This window comes from Amphibalanus amphitrite, unplaced genomic scaffold, assembly GCF_019059575.1.
Source record: "Amphibalanus amphitrite isolate SeventyFive unplaced genomic scaffold, NRLGWU_Aamphi_draft 000673F_arrow, whole genome shotgun sequence".
NCBI lineage: Eukaryota > Metazoa > Arthropoda > Thecostraca > Balanomorpha > Balanidae > Amphibalanus > Amphibalanus amphitrite.
Window position 1 is genome coordinate 14,456 of NW_024882167.1, and position 18,061 is coordinate 32,516.

The window sequence follows — 18,061 nt, forward strand, 5'->3', positions numbered from 1 at the left end:
GCCGCTGTATATTTTTCCATGCGCAAGAAGCTTGAATGTAGCCTGCTGGGCCTCACTGTATCGTAATAAACGTGGCAGCGTTTCACCGAGTGTGTCTGCCGGCAGCCGCCGCCACAGTCGCTGGTCCACGGACGGATCACCGGATACACGGTCACCTACGTCCGGCTGGCCGACCAGCTCACCCTGACCAGGTGAGAGAGGCTCACAGCTACCGCTCGCCAGGTGACTGGTGAGAGAGGCTCACAGTTACTGCTCGCCAGGTAAGAGAGGCTTACAGCTACCGCTCGCCAGGTGAGAGAGGCTCATAGCTACCAGATGCAGGCGCGCACACAGGATTTTTGAATGGGGGGGGGGCACGACCTTCGAACTGGGCCCCCCACGCCGAAGGGCCCCCCCCCCAAAAAAAAAAAAAATACGGCCCACGGGGCTATATTTCGGTTGGTTTGAAGCTTGAGCAATTGGTTTGTCAATGCATGGTAAAACAATTATTTCGGTACCAGCTTAATTTTCAAAACATATATATTTTTACGCTAGGCTGTTTTTTTTTTCTCAAATGCGACTCAGAGCCGGTACATATACCTAATCATCTAATTTATTACGTAAAGCATTTCATTAATAAACATTTTTGCAGGTCCCTCAGAAATCAGCCCCGGGCAGCGACTGACTGCCGGCCGGCCGACCGGCCCCGGGTGGCTAGAAGCAGGGGCCGGTCACTGTTTGGCCCGGATGTGGAGGAGCGGGAGCAGCACTCCTTTTTCACGTATATTCGCATATTTTTTTTAGGCACATCGACATGAAATGTCATTATATCTGATACGATGCGGGATCACAGACTAGAGATCCAGCTTATAACTTATATTTAATGCTTAACCAATGAATCAAATCAACAGGACTATGTACGATGCATGTCGGACACGTACCCAGAATTTCGCCCAAGAAGGGGTCACCTGCTGGTCACCTGACCCGGCCCGCGAGTCACCCGGGCGCCCGGGGTCAGCTCAGGCAAGGATGTACCCAGGACCTTTCGATGGGAGGGGGGAGGCACGGTGGGTCCAGTCTCACTGGCAGACGGGTCTCTTTAAAACGGTCTTTGCATGAGAAAATGTGGAAAATTGGCAAGCAAAAGTATCATCATAGTGTAATAAATAACATAGTGTCATCATAGTGTGTGTCATCATAACATAGTGTCATCATATCATCATAGTGTAATAATAGTGTATAAATAAGTTATTTATTACACTATGGTATCATTTATGCCCGAGGAGTGTGCCTAATGTACACTAATGCCTAATTTACATGGTATTTTACGAGCGAGCGAAGCGAGCTCGAGCTCCTCGAGTCACCGGTGTGTGGCGCGTTCAGAGGTGCCAGTGAAAGGCCGTCAGATGCGCTGGTGTTGGGTCCTCACAGGCGCCGTTGCGGGGTCTTAGGGCTTAGAGACACTGGTGGGGCCATCATTGGCATGTGTGTGGCCCTGCAAAATGGCCTGCAAGTGGAAAGTGGCCCGTCATAGGCTGGCAAGGACACTCGGAGGCTGGTAAGAGGCCCTCAGAGTCACTGGTACGCGGCCCTCAGAGGCGTCGGTGTAGGCCCTTAAGATGCGCAGGTGGGGGTCCCTTGAAGGTGGGGCGAGGGGCCTCGCAGTTGCCGTTGTGGGTGCCTTTAGAAACACTAGTGTGGACCGTGTGTCTATCACAGACGGATGTGGAGCCATAGCAGCCAATCCCTCGTTGGCCGTTACTACTTAGGGCCCTGAGCGGCCGGCGAGGTCTCTCAGAAACCGGCATTGGGCCTTTATGAAGATAATTGTGGCTACATAGGAGCCAATAACGTCCCCCCACAAGCCCTGTGGTGTCCTTCCGAGTTGAAGTGCGACCAGCGCGAACCCTCTGCTACCAACTGGCGCCGCAGGGCCCCTCGGTTTCGAAGGAACCCTAAACCCGAGAACGGGCACGTACCCCCTCGCTCCCTTGCTATGTCACTGAATCCAAGTGATGGGACCCTTTAGGTAATCAGGGGCGTTTCAGATGACCAGGGGTTTTCAATTGATCAGGGGCCCACCAGGTGACCATGGGCCCCTCTGGTAACCAGGCGCCCCTTAAGTAACCAGGGACCCCATCAATAACCAGGGCCCCTCAGTAAACGGGGGCCACTCAGGTAAGTGTAGGAGTCCCGCAGATAACCAGGGCCGGCAAGGTTTCTCAGGTCCGTTTTTTGACAAGGCTCTTATTGACTCAGGTGCGAGCCCTTTGCCATCAGCAGAGGGCCCTTTCAAGCCTTTTGAGGGCCGTTTAACGTCTCTTGAGTTCCCATTGAGGCCTTCTAAATGCCCTTTGAGCAGTCGAGGGGCCTTTGAGGCCTTTTGAGGGTCTCTTGACGTCAGCTGAGGACCGTTGGACGCCAGCTGAGGATCGTTTTTGGGCCTTCTGATGGCCATTAGACGCCAATGGATGACCCTCTGACACCAACTGGGGCCCTCTGACACCAGCTAAGGGCACTTTAAGTTTGACGCTAGCTCAGGGCCCTCTGACATTACCTGGGGGGTCTCTGACGCTAGCTCAAGGCCCTTTGACGCTCTTTAAGGCCTTCTAAGGGCCCCTTGAGGTCTTCTAAGGGTCCCTTAAGGCTTTTTGAGGGCCGCTTGACGCCAACTGAGGACCGTTTGAGGCCTTCTGATGGCCATTTGGCGCCAGCTGGGGGCCCTCTGTCACCAGCTAAGGACCCTTTAGAGCCTTCGGAGAGCCATTTGACGCAAGGGCATGGCCCTCTGACGCCAGCTCAGGGACCTTTGACACCCTTTAAGGCCTTCTGACGTCCGTTTGACGTTAGCTGAGGGCCCTTTGAGGCTATCTGAGGGCCCTTTAAGGCCATCTGAGAGTCCTTTGAGGTCATCTGAGGGCTCCTTAAGGCCATTCTGAGGGCCCTTTGACACCATCTAAGGGCCCTTTGACACCAGATGAGGGCCCTATGACGCTAACTGAGGGCCCTTCGAGGCCATCTGAGGGCCTTTTGAGACCATCTGAGGGCCCTTTAAGGCCATTTGAGGGCCCGGTGTACACGGTCTTCGGTGGTCTAAGGATTAGTTAGAGGCCCATTTGAGGCGGCCTTCGGCCGCCTCAAATGGGCCCCTTCCTTCGAGTTGGGCCCCCCAACTCGAATGGGGGGGGGGCACGGGCCCGTGTGCCCCCCCCCCTTGTGTGCGCCCTTGACCAGATGACACGCTCATCCGAGTGGGAAGCGCTAGGGAACAGCGCGACACAGCGCTGAATGGTCGGGTTAGGTGGCTCGTCACCAGCAGCAAAATATGCTACGAAAGATTAACGTTTCCACGTTGTAAGATAATTACGAGCGAGCGAGCGCAGCGAGCGAAGCGAGTCTTTTCAATATAACGGAAAAATCTCAGTATCTGACCTTAGGTCACGTGACCTAAGGTCAACTTTTGACCTTCCGACCTTTCGAGGTCAACATACATATGTTGTGATGCGGATTGACGAGAGGATCACGATGGTGCTATTAGTTTATTCCCAGCTGGGATACCTTGAAAGTTATTCGAGAAAAACTTCATATACCGGGTGGCCCAGAAAAAACGTTCCCAATTTTAAATCAATATTTCTCAGAAAGTGATAAAGATACAACATTGAAACTTCCAATAGTCAATGCGGCATATATTTTCAGCAAATGGTATGATTTTTATGTTATTCGGTCGATTACTTTTTAAGCGGTTCGTGTTTTTAGCATGCCATGTAAAAATCACTTTTTTGCTCAGATGTTTACTAAAAATGTGAGTGAACGGGCCACTTCCATCTCGGCACCACGGCCTGCAGCCATGACTGCTACTGGCAACTAGCCTCATTGATGGTTCAGACCTCATGGTGACACATTCCCTCTCGTTTTTTTTCCTTTTTCGGTCGATTTACTATTTGAGCTTCTTGAAGGGAGGGCGATCAGCAGTAGCCCATGCACCGTGCCGCTCCTCCTCTTCGAAACAGGACTTGTGTTGAAACGAATGACATCCATTAAAGCAATTTTGGCTTAGCATTTGAATATTTGGCACATAAGTGGGACAAAAGTATTAAAAATAACAGCACACGTGCTGGTATCATTCACGTATTCTATTTTTCTAATTTTTTCTAACATGGTACGCCTAAGCCAATCATTACTACCGTTCAACAACGGCAAAAAAAGCAAAAACGTCTTACTTAATTCAACATAAGATTGCTGGCTTGAAAATGATGGTACAGTGTTATAATTTGGCATACCAATGCGCAAAGAAGTGACGCAAACTTGATGAAAATTTTGGCTCGTTATTTGCATTCGAATTTGAGATATAGGCCTCCAAAGTTTGGAACGTTTTTTTTGGGCCACCCGGTATATGTAGTCCGCTATTTTGACTTCCTTTTTGCTCCTGTGACGTCATCTTTGACCTGACCTGAAAATGACCTCAGTAAAAATTATAGACCTTATCCGTGTGTACCCTTTACCGTTTACCGCTTGTCGCTATCTTGCTTTGTTCTCGAGATCTCGCTGACGCTCCCGCTCGTAATAATGAACAGGTCATAAAAATGACCTGACCTGAGGTCAACGCAGGGCGATAACCACTTTTTTATTATCGCATATGAATAAAAATTGATAAGGCTTTAATCGTCATCAGACAAAGTTTTAACTTTCAGTGGGGAAAATATCAAGGTCACTCTTCGAAAATAGGTCAAAAGGTCACGTGATCAAAATTTTCAAAAATTGAAAATATGAGAAAGTCAAAATGTTTGTTGGTTGATTGTGAGTTGTACCATTTAAAGTTTTTATCATAGAAAACCAACAGTTTCTGAGTTATAAGCCGCCAAACATAGGGTTGCAGCGTGACCTCCAGGAATTGCCCGAGGCTATATCTCGGAAACCGTGGTTCGAAGAAAAAAATCCTTGCCACAGCTGGCTTCTCCGCCCATCACAACCCCTTACACCAGTTTTCAACGAAGAATAAAATATGAGGGTGCAAATTTAATTTTTTATTGGACGCCATTTAATTGCGTCCCAGAAAAGCTATTACTGGCACCTAAAAGCTGACTCGTCCAAAATTGGTCCTCAGCACCTATTTGGTGGATACCAGCACCAATCATGGAAAATGACCTTAATTAGCTGTTTCTGGCACCTATTCATCGGTACGCCTTACTCTTTTTTCTGAATCTGGCACCTAAATGCTGAGCGTAGCACCAATCTAGTAGAAAAATGAGCTACTGGCTGGTAGAATCATGTTGTTCTGGTATAATGACCCCTGGAGTCTAGCCTAAAGGTTGCCAGTGCAGCTACACTCTAAGACAGCCCCGTAGTGATCTCAGCATTGTATATGATGTTTAAGTTAGCAAGTAATATTAATTTGTTTGAAAAAAACAATGTCATTTAAATATTTGAAAGTATTTATTTGTAATGCTTAAAGGGAAACATTTTTGTGAGTAATTGTCTCGATTTTGACCATTAAAACGGGTATTGTATTTTTTGACGTCATCAAATAGCTCCAAAAAAGAAATGTAATGTTTTCATTCCGTTCAAGGCCGCTGAAGAAACGCGGGATCTTGCGTGGGACATTGTCCGTTGTTTGCCGCGCAGAGTTGTGCCGTGGTTGTGCCTTTTTCGGACGACGGTGAAAACAGGGCGCCTGGGGCGATTTGATCAAGGTTCGTGAAATTTACACGTGACGTTTAGGATATAGAAGGCCCCTGGAGCGGGAGAAGTTCCAAATGTCACGTGACTAATATGCCCTCCGGCGCCCTGTTTTCACCGGCGTCCCCTTTTTCATCCGTTTCTTACGTATGGCATATGTGGCATGAAGCTTTGATTTTGTTTTTGGTTATTGTGTGGCCGGTGAGTCAAACGCCCCTGTAGAAACCGGATGCTGCCTTTGATCGAGATGGAGTCAGACGATGATTGCAGGAAGCTAATAATACTGAAAAGAGGGCCGGTTGCGTGGCATGTCTGTTCAGAGTTGACATTTTGCTTTACTCCAGTTTATGACCTGAGAGCCTGGCTGGAAGTGACGGATCCAAACTTTTCACGTTAAAATGGCTGAGGGTGCAATAATCTCTTAGTCTCTACATAGCGGGCTGGTATAGGAGCGTCTTGCTACGTTGCACCATAGCTGGCTAGTGATTCTCTTTTGGCTAGAAATGGCATTAATCATTATCTCCACTGGCGAAAATGGCACTTGACATCACCGAATGCAACGTTCATGTTGTTAGGATACATAAAATCAGGAAGATTACGCGAATTAGGTAGGCAAACGTGGAATAAAATAGGTGCTGGATGTTTTGGTTTTGGTGCTGAATCAGCAAACAGCAAATACGGAGTTCAACTAGACGATCTGGCAACTTTAGGCTGTGTGGAAGCAATTAGGTGCCAGATTCAGATATTAGGGTCGAATAAGCATTTTGGGGCTGATCAGCAATTAGGTGCCAGAAACAGCTTTTTAGGGACCAGAAACAAATATTCCCCTTTTTTATTTGTCGATTTGTCGTGGAACCTATGACCTTTAAACTGGGTACCGTTGGCTTTGTCTCGTGACGACCCACACGATGGATTTCTCTGCAAGGCTCAAGCTCAATTAGGGACCAAACGCGAGGGAGGGGGGGGGGGGGGGTGTCGCACCAGCCCTAGAGCTAGGAATACTTTACGCTTCTGGTGTATTGCAGCTCTAGAATGTCATTTTTAAGAAAACCTTTCGCCTCTTGTGGATTGCATTTGTAGAATGTCTTTTTTGCGCTCGCGAAGTGTCAAACTTACTTTGAACCGTGTACGGTGTTGACTGTTGGTACAACTATAGAAAAAAGAATATTTATGTTAATAATATTGATAGTGTGAATACATGGTACGTTTATAGCATAAACACAATAATAGCACGATCAGCTTAGACCGAAATACGTCATTAATGCAAATATGGATTATGCGGCCTCGCCGGAATCGGCTGCATCCGGTACTGCTAATTGATAGGGCCAGGGGAAAGGCTATGACGCATGGGCTAGCCCGCGCCCTGGTGGGGTCTGTTTATAACGCGACCTGATGGAGGGGGGGGGGGGCTATTTTTTGCCCTCCCCCATATCTCCGAAACTACTGGACGGATCCGCAAAATTCAAACGGCGTTTGAAAGGCCTGTCAAATTTGTTGAGGGGAACAAAACCTCATTGACCTCGGGTCACCGATGACGTCACAGGTCAGGTCAAAGATGAAATGTTTCACCGTTCACGGGTCTTCTAGGGAATGCGCTATCACACCGAGGAAAACGCATTTTGTCGATAATCAGCGATAGGGCGTCAGTTGCCTAGTATATATGTTGCTATTAGAGGTCACTGATAATACCAGGTCAGGTCACAGGTCAGGTCACCAAGGGTCAGCACATGAACCCAACTTTACTAAGGTTGTGCGATGCATGTTTTATGGCCAATTTTTCATTTCCAACTCAATGGTGTTGGTCATAAGACTATCAGGTGCGGCTTAGGACACTTTCTGGTGAAGGTCAGGTCAAGGTCAGGTCAAAAAAGGTCAAATTTTAAAGTTGATAGTTTTGCATAAAATGGGTAATGGGTATTGAGTCGATGCAACTCGTCACGGAGAGTCTAATGGTGGTCTTGGTTTTGCGCTACTGGGTCTAGAATTGTTAAAAAAATTGAGTTTGAAAATTTGACGTCATCAATTTTTTTTCTTTTTTTTCGTTTCGCTAATTGCGAAGTTTTTATTTCGCTAAAACTTGGCAAAAAAGAGGTATTGATCTCAAATTTGGTATGTGGATAGAAGGCTGTAAGGACTATCACATATATTCCGTTTTATCGAAATAAAAAAAAACATTTTTTGGATTTTTCGTCTATTTTATTCAAAAAATCTATTTTTTATTTTTGGAGGTCAAAACCAAAAATTTCAAAAATCCGAGATAACAGTTTTGTAGCCCTGTCAATTTTACAGCGTTTATGTTTTTTGTGAGCTATAAGGCCTGACAGCTCTTCCCGGGAAACCCTTTTTTTGGTCGAAAACGGCAGAACATGACGTCACTCTGACGTAATTTCCGGCCAACCTATTCTGAATTTTTTTGTCACAATGCGTAAAATTGATGTCCGAGAGGGTACTGAGAAAGTTTGGTGACGATCGGCGCAGCGGCTCTGGAGATATATCGAAAAGTCTGGAGGGGGGGGGGCAAAAAATAGCCCCCCACCACCACCAGGGCGCAGGCTAGACAGGGTCATGGGCTGAACTATGACACACTGACGGTGTCAGCGGTTGAGCCACGCCCCCAGCGGCCGGCGTGGGCCGGATCAGTGCTGACCGGCCCCCAGTTCGGTCCGATCAGTGCTGAATGCTGCCCCCCCCCCCCCCTGCCCAGGTCTGTCCGCCGACCGGAGCTGGTGCTGCTCCTCAAACACCTGCGGCCCAACACGGCGTACTCGGTCACCGTGAGCGCCTGTAACCGGGCCGGCCAGGGTCCTGCCAGCTCGGCCGTCACCGCCACCACAGAGGAGGGAGGTGAGAGACCTAGGGTCTACAGGGGTGAGAGACCCAGGGTCTGCAGAGGAAGGGGATGAGAGACCCAGAGTCTGCAGAGGAAGGGGGTGAGAGACCTAGGGTCTATAGAGGAATGGGATTAGAGATCCAGGATCTACACAGGAGGGATATCTAGGGTCTACGGTCGATTTTTAGGCGTTTTCGGTTAGCGGTTAGCGGGCGTGCGATGCGGGCGGTTTTATTTTTTGCGGCGTTTTTGCGTTTTTTTTTGCGGTTTGCGGCGGGCGGGCGTTTGTTTATTTTTTTGCAACATTTGCGTTGGCGTTTCGGGCGTGCGTTTTGCGCGTTTTCCGGTGTTTGTGTTTTGCGGCGGGCGGGCGTTTTTCACAATTCAAAGTCCAAACCTTCGGGCCACAGCGCTCCTCGAAAAGCGCTGCCCTCGAGTATCCAGGGTCTACAGAGGAGGGATATCCAGGGTCTACAGAGGAGAGATATCGAGGGTCTACAGAGGAGGGAGGGAGGTGAGATGTCCACATTGTCCAGGGTCTATAGGTGAGAGCCGAGAGGTGAGAGACCCGGGTCCGGTGTGAACGGTGCTGACCTGTCGATGTCGCTGGTGGATGTCGGGGCCTCACCTCCCCGTTCCTCCGGTGTCAGTGTGCCAGTGTGTCAGTACCTCCCCCGTTCCTCCGGTGTCAGTGTGTGACCCGGCGCTGTCGGCAGTGTGTCAGGGCCTCCCCGTTCCTCGGGTGTCAGTGTGTCAGTGTGTGACCGGGCGCTGTCGGCAGTGTGTCAGTGTGTCAGGGCCTCCCCGTTCCTCCGGTGTCAGTGTGTCAGTGTGTGACCCGGCGCTGTCGGCAGTGCCGGAGGTGGCGCCGCGCCAGCTGACCTGCCGGGCCGTGTCACCCTCCTCCGTCGGTGTCAGCTGGAGCCCGCTCACGCACGGGGAGGCCGGTGGCCGGGTCACCGAGTATCGGGTCACCTGGCGGCGCACGGCGCTGCGGCCAGGTACGGCGGCCGCTCACCGGGCGGCAGCTGCGCCATTATACACTGGGCCACCCGGGCTGCTCAGAGGCAGCTCAGAACATACACATAAAGGACGTGGCAGCAGTGAAAACCTAACCCTCAGTCACTCTCTTAAGTTTTAGAAGAAAGCCTTAGAAGAAACTTTAGCCTAGTCCATCAACAGCAAGCGAAATGAATTCCAAACGTTACTGTCCTATTTGCCCCTTTTCCCAAAGATCACTGATCATATTTATCATATGTTGGCTTTACCAGATTGCTGTAATACTGAGTGCAGACCTATTAGGATTTTTTTTTTGCACTGGCAACGACTGGATTATTCATGAGGTTCTGTACGTCTCTTAGTCTAACGCTGTTCTGTTTTCGTCTTTGGCAGAGGACCCAGTGCACGTGCAGGAGGAGGGTTCGACTGGCAACCAGTTGGTGCTGACGGGGCTGGCACCATTCACCAACTACACTGCCCTGGTGGCGGCCTGCACGGCGGCCGGCTGTGGACCCGACTCGGCGCCCGTCTCCTGCCTGACGCACATAGACGGTGAGTACTGAGTGGCCAGCGGCCGGCCGCATTGCCGGCCCGTCCTCTCACAGTTTGTGAGTAATACAGGGTGTCTCGAAAGACATGAATCCTAAGGATATTTAATAAATATTAAAGAGTTAATTAAATAAAAGTTGCAATTTTTATGCAACTTGTTTGAAATTTACACGGTGCCTTAACCCTATTCCTGGCGGGGGGGGGGGGCCTCAGGAGCCCCCCCTGAGGTTTTTTGGTTATTTCTCCCAAACGCGTTGAGCTAGGAAGCTCAAATTTTCTGACTTTTCCTAAAAGGCTTCTACGCAACATGTCTGAAAATTTTGAGTTGATCTGACCTCAGGTCAGGTCACCAGAGGCGGTTTGGTGACCCTACCTCAGAAAAGTTTGCAATCACGCCAGAGCTAGAGTTTTTGACCGATCAATTTCTTCTCTTCAGGGTTTAGTTAGGGTACCAGTATGTGCAATTTGTATATCTCGGAATTTTGATATCGGTGACCTAAGGTCAGGTCAATTTCGCGACCTCCCCATTATAAGTCAATGGGGGAAAAATCAACTCCCTGTTTTTACCACTAAAACGGGTCGGAATGGCCCCATATACCATACATGACTTCATATACGATCAACCTTCACTACCTTGAGGTCTGTTTTGCTGTTGGGCAGCTGTGAGGTCATGTGACGTCATCAAAGGTCACCAAAGGGTTTTGGCCAATAACTCCGTACAGGAACAAGATACAGACGCGTGGATGGTCTCATTGTGTTCAGCTCGTCAAGACGCATCGAATGATATACATGATGACCTCGAGGTCACGTGACCTGAGGTCAACCTTTGACCTTGACCTTTCGAGGTCAACATATATATCATTCGATGCGGATTGACGAGAGGATCACGATAATGCCCTTAGTTTGTTCCTATCTTGACTAATTCGAAAGTTATTCGAGAAAAACTCTCTCCATATCTAGCGCCGCCATTTTGACTTTTTCGACCCCTGTGACGTCATCTTTGACCTGACCTGAAAATGACCTTAGTAAAAATTGTAGATCTTGGCCGTGCGTATCCGATGCCGTTTACCGCTTGTCGCTATCTTGCTTCGTTCTCGAGATCTCAGGGGGGGGGGGGCCGAATCGGCCCCCCCCCCCCGCCAGTTTCTTGTCCCGGCGGAGCCCGCCAGGAATAGGGTTAACCCTCGCATGTGTGCGGCGTTTCCAGCTTCTAAAAACACATGCGAGGGGGGGGTCGGTTGGACCCCCCTTGCCGTTTGGCCCCTGATCGAGCTAGAGCTTCGCGGAAAGAACGAGCGTGTTGCCCGTGACGAGAGGAAGCCGATGGTACCCAATTTTAAGGTCCTAGGTCATTGGTTGACCTTCCAGGTCAGGTCAATGACCCAAAGTCGGGAAAATCGGGACCTATTAGAAAGTCGTAAAGTGTGGCTGCTAAGGGGTTATTCGGGGTGCTGATCACGAATATCGTGTTAGTTTTGATCACAGATGATGTCTTTAAGCATTTAGACCAGGTCGGGTCAGGTCAGGTGAGGTCAACCAGTAGGGGTTGTGACGGGTATTCGTAGTACGTGTCAACCGCCTCTGACAGCTTCGTAACATGTTACGAAGGCATCAAAACTACTTCGTAAATGTTTAAATGGTTGCTAAATTCGAATTCAGCTCCAAAAACTAGCCTAGAAACATGTAAAACTCGAAAAGTGAACCGAGGTCACCCGAGGTCACCAAAGGTCAGTGACCTGACCTTCAGGTGACCTTGACACCCACCCTAATGCATGGGAGCAACATCAAATCACATGTTTGAACGTTTGAAACCACGAAAAGCTTGCAAACGCGCGGCTAATGCGAGCCGACATACGCGGAATCGCGATTCCAGCCAAACATGGTCTCGGAAAAGGGGTCACAGGTCAAAGGTCATTTGGGTCAGGGTCATGAAATGTTCAGGGTAGGTGTAAAACTGATCAATGCGAGGGTACTGAAAGTTTCGTCACGATCGGCCGCTTTTTACGCGAGTTATTCGCGAAAAACCATGGGGGGGGGTCCATCCGACCCTCCCTACACATGCGAGGGTTAAAGGAAAAGGGCCACCTTTAACATGGGGATTGAAACTGAGATAGCCATCTTGTAGCCCGTGTCCGAAAACCAGTCTGTCTACCTCCTTACGGCCGATTTCGGCCTCCATTCGTAGTTATCGGCAATTTTAAAAGAAAATACGACAGGAATGCGTCCTTATCCCAGGAATGCGTTCTTATCCGACAATACAGCCACCCGCGACGAGGCTTTGGTTTTTTACCAATCAGCTCCAACCAGCTCAGCTTTAACCAATCAGCTTATCTGACACAATCCGACGAGTCTGTTTTCTGAACGCTGATTGGCTTGAGTGTGACGTCATCGCTATGCCATCATACAGTAGGTGCCGTAGAGAGTATCAACATAGTACCAATATGTTAAATAGTTTTAAATACTTTTTAGCGAATTGTGCACTTCTGGCACCAGTTTTAAAAAGAAAATGAAAAATAATAATGTCAAAATGAAAAACAACGATATCTTCATATTTCACGAAGGTGGCCCTTTTCCTTTAACAATGCAATGAGAAGTAATTGTGGGTCGTGTTTCATGCGAATCGGTTGACTTTTGTTGTAGTGGTGGCGCGTAATTTTTTTTAGCGCCAAATCAAGTCAGTTTCAGCACCGCCATGGTAAGACCCTATATTTCACCCGTATGGCGACTCGTAAGGTGCATAAATAACATGGACGCAAAATGACTGTCTACATCGGAGATCGAATTCTCAGTGAAGCTTGTTAAACCCGCGCCCCGCGGGGGGGGGGCAGAATCTGCCCCCCTCCCGTTTTTCGCCAATAACTTCTAAACGCGTTACGCCAGCAACGTCAAACTTTCAGTACCTTATCATACATCAATTTGACACGTTCCCTGAAAATTTGAGCGAAATCCGTCGGAAAATTTTGAGAAATTGACGTTTTAGTGACGTCATGCTCGCCATTTTCGCCTCAAAAACGGTAAAATTTCAAACGCCGCTAACATCTTCATTTTTAAAGGAATCAAGAGGTAACAAAAAAGGTTATACGTGATTCTACTTTGTCTATCAAATGGCGATCTCGGTTTTTCGAAAATTTTGGGTTTTGGCCCAATTTTTTTTCAAAAAACCGACTTTTGGGAAAACAATTATAAAATCCAAAATTTTGAGTGCATCGAAAAAAAAACGGAATATATGTCAGAGAAGTGGTCTATGTGCACCTACCTACAAATTTTTAGAAGAATCGGTTCAAAAATGTGAGAGTTATTCAAAAATTTTATTACGTCACGACACACAAATTTTTTGAAAAATGATTTTTTTGAAGTTCTAGACCTCGTACGGGGACTAAAATAGCACCATTCGATTCGCCGTGAAAAACTGCATCAGATAGACACCTTTTTAGGCCTTAACAACCAACTTCAAAATTTGACCTCACTTGACCTGACCTTGACCTGATCTCGACCTGAAATTCATCCAGAGGTGGTCCATATCACTTATTGAGTATGCCTATTGAATTCTATGAGTAAAATGACCCATAAAACATGTGTCGCACATGCCCTTTTCTATATTTTGTTTTTGGTGACCTGACCTGACCTTGACCTTGACCTTTGAATGACATTGCATGCAACGAATATTGTCTTGGTAGTCTAAGAACACGTTTTGGGCTATCAGTCTCAGTCCATTCTTCGGCAACTACGGTGCAAGGCCGATACTGTAGAAACTTGCATTTTGTACCTTTGACCTGACCTTGACCTGACCTCTGACCTACTTAAGCAAAAAATTTGGGCTCTTAAGATCCGCCTTGTTGAGAGCTTTCGATTGCCGTTTTCCCCGTCTTTCTACGACCATCGGTTCGGAAGTTAGACAGGGGGAGGGCAGAATCTGCCCCCCCCCCCCCCAGCAAGGCGCGTATGGCTGAATAGCCCAGCGGGGCGTGGGTTAAGGTTAAGCTACACGGGACGCTTTCCGTTTTTTATTTTTCGTTTTTTTGTTGTTTTTTTTTCGGTTCGATTTATCGCTTTTCGCGTCAATTTTTCGATTTTTCGATTAATCGCTTCGTGACTTGAGTTTTTCGAGTTTAATTGCTTTTTGATTGATTTGATTTGATTGATTGATTGAATGATTGATTGATTGATTTTGTCTGTCCCGTAGCTCAGTTGGTAGAGCATCGGACTCCCGGTAGTGAGAACCCGGGTTTGAGACGCTCCGGCGCTCGATCTTAGAGACTCCTGGCGGGGATGGTCTGCGGTTGGTGGGAGCAGCCGCAGCCAGTTGAAGTCAGTTGAGTGGGACAGGCCGTGTCCGGCTTTGAAGGGCACGTTAAACTTTGGCATCTAAATTCTCCCGTTACCCGGAATTGCGCGATCGGACGGTAGGGGTCGGTGTCTACGCAACAGGCTCTGCTTAGCGTGGGCTCCGGCTTTGTCAATCTGTTCATTCAAACATTCGAGCTAAATTTATAAAAAAAAATTGTTTAGTTGGGATGTGCTGTGCAAACGCCAGCTCTTTTTGGTTTGTTTGCAGCGTTGGTTGCAATTTTACTTGGAGGTTTTAGTGATAGTCTGTTGTCTGTTTTACCAGAGGGAAATTACTTTTAATTGTTTTTGTCTGTTTTATAGTAGGTGATTGGCCTGACTTCCAGCAGCTAGTACCCGGCGCCCCGCTGGGGCTCCTGGATTTCGACGCCCTGCTAGGGGGGGGGGGGGCGAAATCCAGGAACACCCCCTTTCTAACTTAGCTCCTGGGCCCCGTAGCGATACGCCACTGGCGGCGTTCGCAAGCGCTAAAAAATAAGTAACAAATTGCTTCGGCCATTTTTAGGTCAGATGTGGGCCAAAGGTCAGGTCACCAAAAGTCATCGAAGGTAAAATTTCGCCAACATCCAGGTCAAACTTTGACAATTTTCGACAAACCGGTGCATAACTTGAACGTTCTTTTACCGTTCTTTGGCTAGCATGTCCGCAGCTTTGACCTATAAGGCCAACTATGTAGCCCTCAGACGTTTGGCAAACGTCGAAATAGGCGTTTGCTGCAGAAAGTTTTTTTCTGCAATGAATTTTGACTCTAAACTTGCACGAGTTTTACTTTTATCAGAATTGTGCTCGGTCGACACACATCAACTGAACTATAATTTGACCTTGAAAGGTCAATTAAATGAGAAGAATCAATGAAATTTGACCTCCGGTCTAGGTAATATCTTGACTGGAAAAGGTCGTGAAGCGTAGCAGTCGATTCGTATCATCGAGTTGAGCACACCTAAGGCATGTTTTCATCGTTCTAGCGTGCCTTTATCGAAAGTTATCAGCGAAAAACTGTTGCATACATTTCGTGACCTGAGATGACCTCAGGGACATAGGAAGGGGTTACAGGTGCCACATTCTAGTTCAGTATGTCACGTGTCCTTATAGCCCGGTGTTCGAGAATGCTTAGAAGTTAGAATAGCGTTCCTCCAAAAAAAAAAGGCGCCATTTAGTTTTCTTCCGTTGACTTATAGATAGGTAATGGAAAGGTCGCAAAATTGATCTGACCTTAGATGACCGATATCAAAATTATGTGATACACATTTTGTACATACTGCTAATTCTTACGAATTTCTGAAAGTTTCAAAGCGATCCGTTAGGTGTATCTATGGCAAGCAGTGGAACGTTTTCTGAGGTGAAGTTACTTGACGTGACGTGGTGACCTGACCTTAAGAGACCTTGATATGAAATTTTCACAACATGTGTATAAAAGATGCGTGATAAGGTGTGCCAAAAACGGTTCCGCGAAACGTCACCGTTTTTTTAAAGATATTAGTGAAAAAACGCAGGGTTGTTCAAACATCCCTCCCCAACAGGGTGCGGGTGAATAGAAGTCGAGTAGCATGGATGAACAGTTTTTGCAAAATATGGAATAAACGCGTGCATATATCTCTTGCAATTCACCGCTATTCAATCCTTTCACGTGGATAACATATGCCTAAACTGATCATTTACCCTCGCCCGTGTAGGGGGGAGGGTCGAACGGACCCTCTCCCCTCGGTTTTTCGCAAATAACTCGTGTAAAAATCGGCCAATCGCGACGAAACCTTCAGTACCCTTGAGTTGATCAATTTTACACCTACCCTGAAAATTGCATGATCCTAACACAAATGACCTTTGACCTGTGACCTACTTTTCGAGACCATGTTTGGCCGGAATCGCGATTCGGCGTATGGTCTTTTCGTGGTTTCAAGCGTTCAAACATGTGAAATGATGTTGGTCCCATGCATTAGGGTGGGTGTCAAGGTCACTTGAAGGTCAGGTCAGGTCATTGACCTTTGATGACCTCGGTTCACTTTTTGGAGTTTTACATATTTCTAGGCCTGGTTTTGGAGCTGAATTCAAATTTAGCAACCATATTAACATTTACAAAGTGGTTTTGGTGCCTTCGTAACATGTTACGAAGCTCCTCAGAGGCTACTACGAATACCCGGCAGGACCCCTACTGGTTGACATGACCTGACCTGACCCGACTTGGCCTTAATGCATAAAGACATCATTTGTGATCAAATCTAACATGACATTCGTTTCAATACCCCGAAAAACTTTATAGCAGCCACACATTAAGACGATCTAACAGGTCCCGATTTTCCCGACTTTTGGGTCATTGACCTGACCTGGAGGGTCAACCAATGACCTAGGACCTTTAACCCGGCAGTTGCTGGGGTATTTCGCCACCCACCGTTTGCTGGGGGGGGGGGGGGGCGTTAAACGCCCCCAGCCGATAACTCGAGAACCAATAGGCGCAGCGAAACGCACGAGGCGGCAAACGAAAGAACGCGACGAGACGCTTCAGATGAGTACTTTAAAATTGAATTTTGAGGTCACAGGTCGGGTCAAGGTCAGGTCAAACACCTGAAATCGGGCTTTCAGTAGCATGGACTTCAGGACTTCGCAATGGGCGCCTCTCGTCATAAACTCTGTCAAAACGGTGCACAATCCATCATATAAGGCCTACAAGAGTGTCAGCTCCATGTAGGGGTCAGTCAAGCATAGGTCAGGGTCAAGTTCAGGTCAACCGGGCAGGCACATATCCCCGAAAATCAAAACTGATATTCGCAGCCTGTGACACATGTTTTAAGGGTAATTTGGGGCGTAGAACACGATGGTGGCATTCATTTTATCATATGTGTACGTATTTGGCTAAAAAAGTTCCATTTAAGAAATACACGTATTATGGTCGTGAAGTAGTCACGAGAAATTGCCAAGATTCAGTTCAAGATTTTGGAAAATGCGGAACGATAATCAATAATCGAAGATAGCCATTTGATTGTTCATGGTATTGGCAGTCTAATGGCGTTTACGGCATGTCTGTATGTCTATTCTGTGATTTTATATGATTTTTTGAACATATACCGTTTTTGGTCGAAAAATCAGAAATCATGACGTCACTAAAACCTCGATATCTCAAAAATTTTCCGACCGATTTTTTTGAAACTTTGTCACAATAAACTCTAATCAATTCCCTACAGATACCCAAAATTTGGCGCGCCTGCGGCGCGCCGTTTTTATGCTATGGCCCGGCGAAAAAAGTGGGGGCGTTTAACGCCCCCCCCAGCAACTCGCGGGTTAAATTGGGTATTATCGGATTTCTCTCATCACGGGCAACACGCTCTTTTTTCCGCGAAGCTCTAGCTCGATCAGGGGCGAAACGGCAAGGGGGGGATCCAACGGACCCTTATACGTTCGCGGCTGGAAAAACACCAATACGGGCGAGGGTTAAGCAATTACTTTCCATTAGGAGTACCTACCGAAATGTGAATTGTTAGAAACATGCATCAGTATTACGACATCGTCACGTGCTGAAGCCGAAAAACTCAAGATTACATGCCTATATTTAACAAATCCGCTTAACCCTCGCCCGCACATGCCATTTTCCCATCCTAGAACGCACATGGGGGGGGGGGGATGGTGGTGGTTGCCACCCCCCGCGCCATTTCGTTCCTGTTGGAGATAAAGCTTCGCGGTAGAGACCAA

The 18,061-nt window shown here is 47.6% G+C and overlaps 1 protein-coding gene across 1 annotated transcript in view; it reads left to right on the plus strand.

Moving 5' to 3' along the window:
* Positions 1–18,061, plus strand: part of LOC122364377 (Down syndrome cell adhesion molecule-like protein Dscam2) — a 223,022-nt gene that overhangs the window by 5,399 nt on the left and 199,562 nt on the right. Inside the window, exons 7-10 of the mRNA XM_043334686.1 lie at positions 106–191; positions 8,360–8,499; positions 9,340–9,486; positions 9,878–10,036. Coding sequence (XP_043190621.1) covers positions 106–191; positions 8,360–8,499; positions 9,340–9,486; positions 9,878–10,036 — 532 coding nt within the window. The remainder of the gene's footprint in view (positions 1–105; positions 192–8,359; positions 8,500–9,339; positions 9,487–9,877; positions 10,037–18,061) is intronic.